The sequence below is a fragment of the Phytophthora ramorum genome (assembly GCF_020800215.1).
Source record: "Phytophthora ramorum isolate Pr-102 chromosome Unknown Phyram_PR-102_s0019, whole genome shotgun sequence".
In the NCBI taxonomy this organism is placed as follows: Eukaryota; Oomycota; class Peronosporomycetes; order Peronosporales; family Peronosporaceae; genus Phytophthora; species Phytophthora ramorum.
Genome location: NW_027150665.1, coordinates 1,016,865 through 1,019,340, shown reverse-complemented (window position 1 = coordinate 1,019,340; position 2,476 = coordinate 1,016,865). Strand labels below are relative to the sequence as shown.

General features: G+C 51.8%; 1 protein-coding gene across 1 annotated transcript; it reads left to right on the top strand.

Annotated features, from left to right (window-relative positions):
• Window positions 1-1,632: 1,632 nt before the first annotated feature.
• KRP23_14024 (uncharacterized protein) lies at window positions 1,633-2,476 on the top strand (the record flags this gene model as incomplete). The annotated part of the gene is made up of 2 exons (XM_067884806.1): window positions 1,633-1,884; window positions 1,970-2,476. 2 exons carry the CDS (start codon window positions 1,633-1,635, stop codon window positions 2,474-2,476), a joined length of 759 nt encoding a protein of 252 aa, XP_067738183.1.

Genomic DNA, 2,476 nt, shown 5'->3' with positions numbered 1-2,476 from the left:
GGATGCATGGTCAAAGGTCAGCGCTTCGACCATACAGCATTGCTGGCACCACTCCCAGATAATTAACAAAGCAAGCGTATGCTCAGTTAGTTTAAATCAATACAGACACGTCTGCGTCCAAATCAATTTCTCTTTATACGCTCGGAGTCCTTACACAGTGAATATATTAGGTGTTCACTACTCACGCACATTACTGTACATGTACAATAACACACAATTCAGGATATAGGATACTAGTACACACATCACGTCATCTGTATTAAGTATGTGGCAAATACCGTGTGTCACGCATTGTGCTGTACCCTTTTCTGCTATGAATACCACCGTTATGCACTGACAGAGACAGTCGCCTTCGTCATCATCGATTACAAAAATATCACGGGCATCTAGGCATTTCTTGAGTCACTTTGAAACTGGCCACGAAAGCCTGTAGAACATCATGCACAGCAGCTACCTCCAACCGCCGAACGTGCACATGCTGAGCGACGGTGTGATCGGAAAAGTGAGGAGTTCAACGACGACAAGATACACAAGTTCAAGACCACAGTATTTCCAACATCGACATGGTAGCGTGGTGGTGGTTGCACACGAGGTCCTCCAGACAGCACCGCAGACACAGTCCACGCGGGCTGCGGCTCCTTCCAAGCACAAGGGTATGTTGAACCCAGTTCCCAACAAGCCTCTCTCAGAGCTCGCTGTCAACATGGATGTCCCTGACCAGTATGCTGCAAAACTACTGACCGCAGAGGGAAAAGGTGATACAGAGCTGCGCCGACAGCGTAGTCGGACAGGTATGCAGCGATACAGGAAAAAGATCGAGGACCATGCGATCACTTTAGAGCGTGACGTCAGAAAGCTACGAGGAGAAACCCAAACGCTTCAGCTCCAGTGCCAGACGCTCTCTTCCGGTGTCCCCACAGGAACGACTGCCTTGTCGGTGGTGGCAGAATACTTTCGCCTGTTCCGCTACGGCTTGAAAGGATCCGCCCTAATGAACGACCCCGACAACAGCACGAAAGTGGCCCCGAACACCAATGTTTCTACCGTACAACGCGACTTCCTGCATGCAGCGACATCGCCGGATGTGATTGGCGAGACGGGGTTTGGCGTTGAGAGCCTCATCGAGGACTACCGACGCCTCGCTCTCTACCTGCCAGACTCGGATACCCAACTCGTGCGACTCGATACCGGCCCCGAAGACTCGCTCACCGCCACCACTACAGTTGGAATCACCATCACGGCCAACACGCTGCACTTCGCGTTCCCTCATCTCGTCCACAATGGAGACCGAGATCAGTGGTCACCGCTTGCTGTCAAGTTGCTCGACCAGCGGTTTGTGCTGCGAGGCTTGATCCATTTCAAGTGGGACAGCATAACAAGCCGCGTGAAGCTTGTGCAGTCAAAAGCGGACCTTTTGACTCCGATGCTGCACTTACTGGGCGACTTGGAGACCGTCTCTCGCGTGTTCGACAACGCACTTGTCACTCCAGAATGCAAGCTTGCTCAGTAGGCAAGTCTTAAATACTGCAACAGAAGTCAGTCTGTTAACCAGTACAGTAACACGTATAATACCGGCTAAAGAGAATCGCCATCATTCCGAAACGTTGTGCCAGAAGCTCAAGGCTGTCCGAAATGCCAGCGAAGAAGCGCAAGTCGACGAACCAAGTGCGGAGGGAGGAGGCAGAGGCGCTTAGGGAGCAGATTCGGGAGCTGCAGGACCAGGTGCAAGAGCTCAACGCTCGGGCGGAGGCGGCGGCAATGACTCCGAGTGACCATTTGCATCTGCTGCGGCGCTCGCTGCGCACGAAGAATGCACTGCAAGAGTTAATTCACGACCAAAAACTGGTCCTGGCCGGCGCTCAGTCCGAGCTCATAGACTATCAGGTGCACCACCAACGCTTGGCAGCCTTATACTATACTCTTAAGCTGATCTGACATGGTATCCGTTATTTCCTTGTTGGTTATCCAGGAGGGACAGGTTATGAATCCTCTGTACTCGTACGTTCACCTGCCAAAGTGCTGGGTGACACGCAGGCAGCTGCTGGTGGATATGAAAGACGACAAGCTCAATTCGGCGCTCCCATACGTCTTCGCGCGCTCGCAGCACCTCAATCTACTAACCAAACACAGCTCGGAAAATCGCTACGAAGATGCTGCGGGTGCCTTTTGCTGCGAACGATTCGAAGTGAACCAGTTGGTGGGAGTCAAGTCTCTGAGGGAAGTGTACAATGCAGCCAAGTTCTTCTTGACGAATGTGGAGATTAGCACGACGGAGGCGCTGGGCCAAATCACTGTGCGGGAAGACTACGACACGATCGGAGAGGACGAGTCGATCGGCAGCTTTCGTCTGATTTCCGCTCGTCCGACTGGAATTGTGACAGAGTCGAACAAGGTGCTGTACGACAAATTTTACGAACACTTTTTTGTGTATGGTATTATACGGATTATTGTGTTACATGCTTTCGCCAAACTCTAA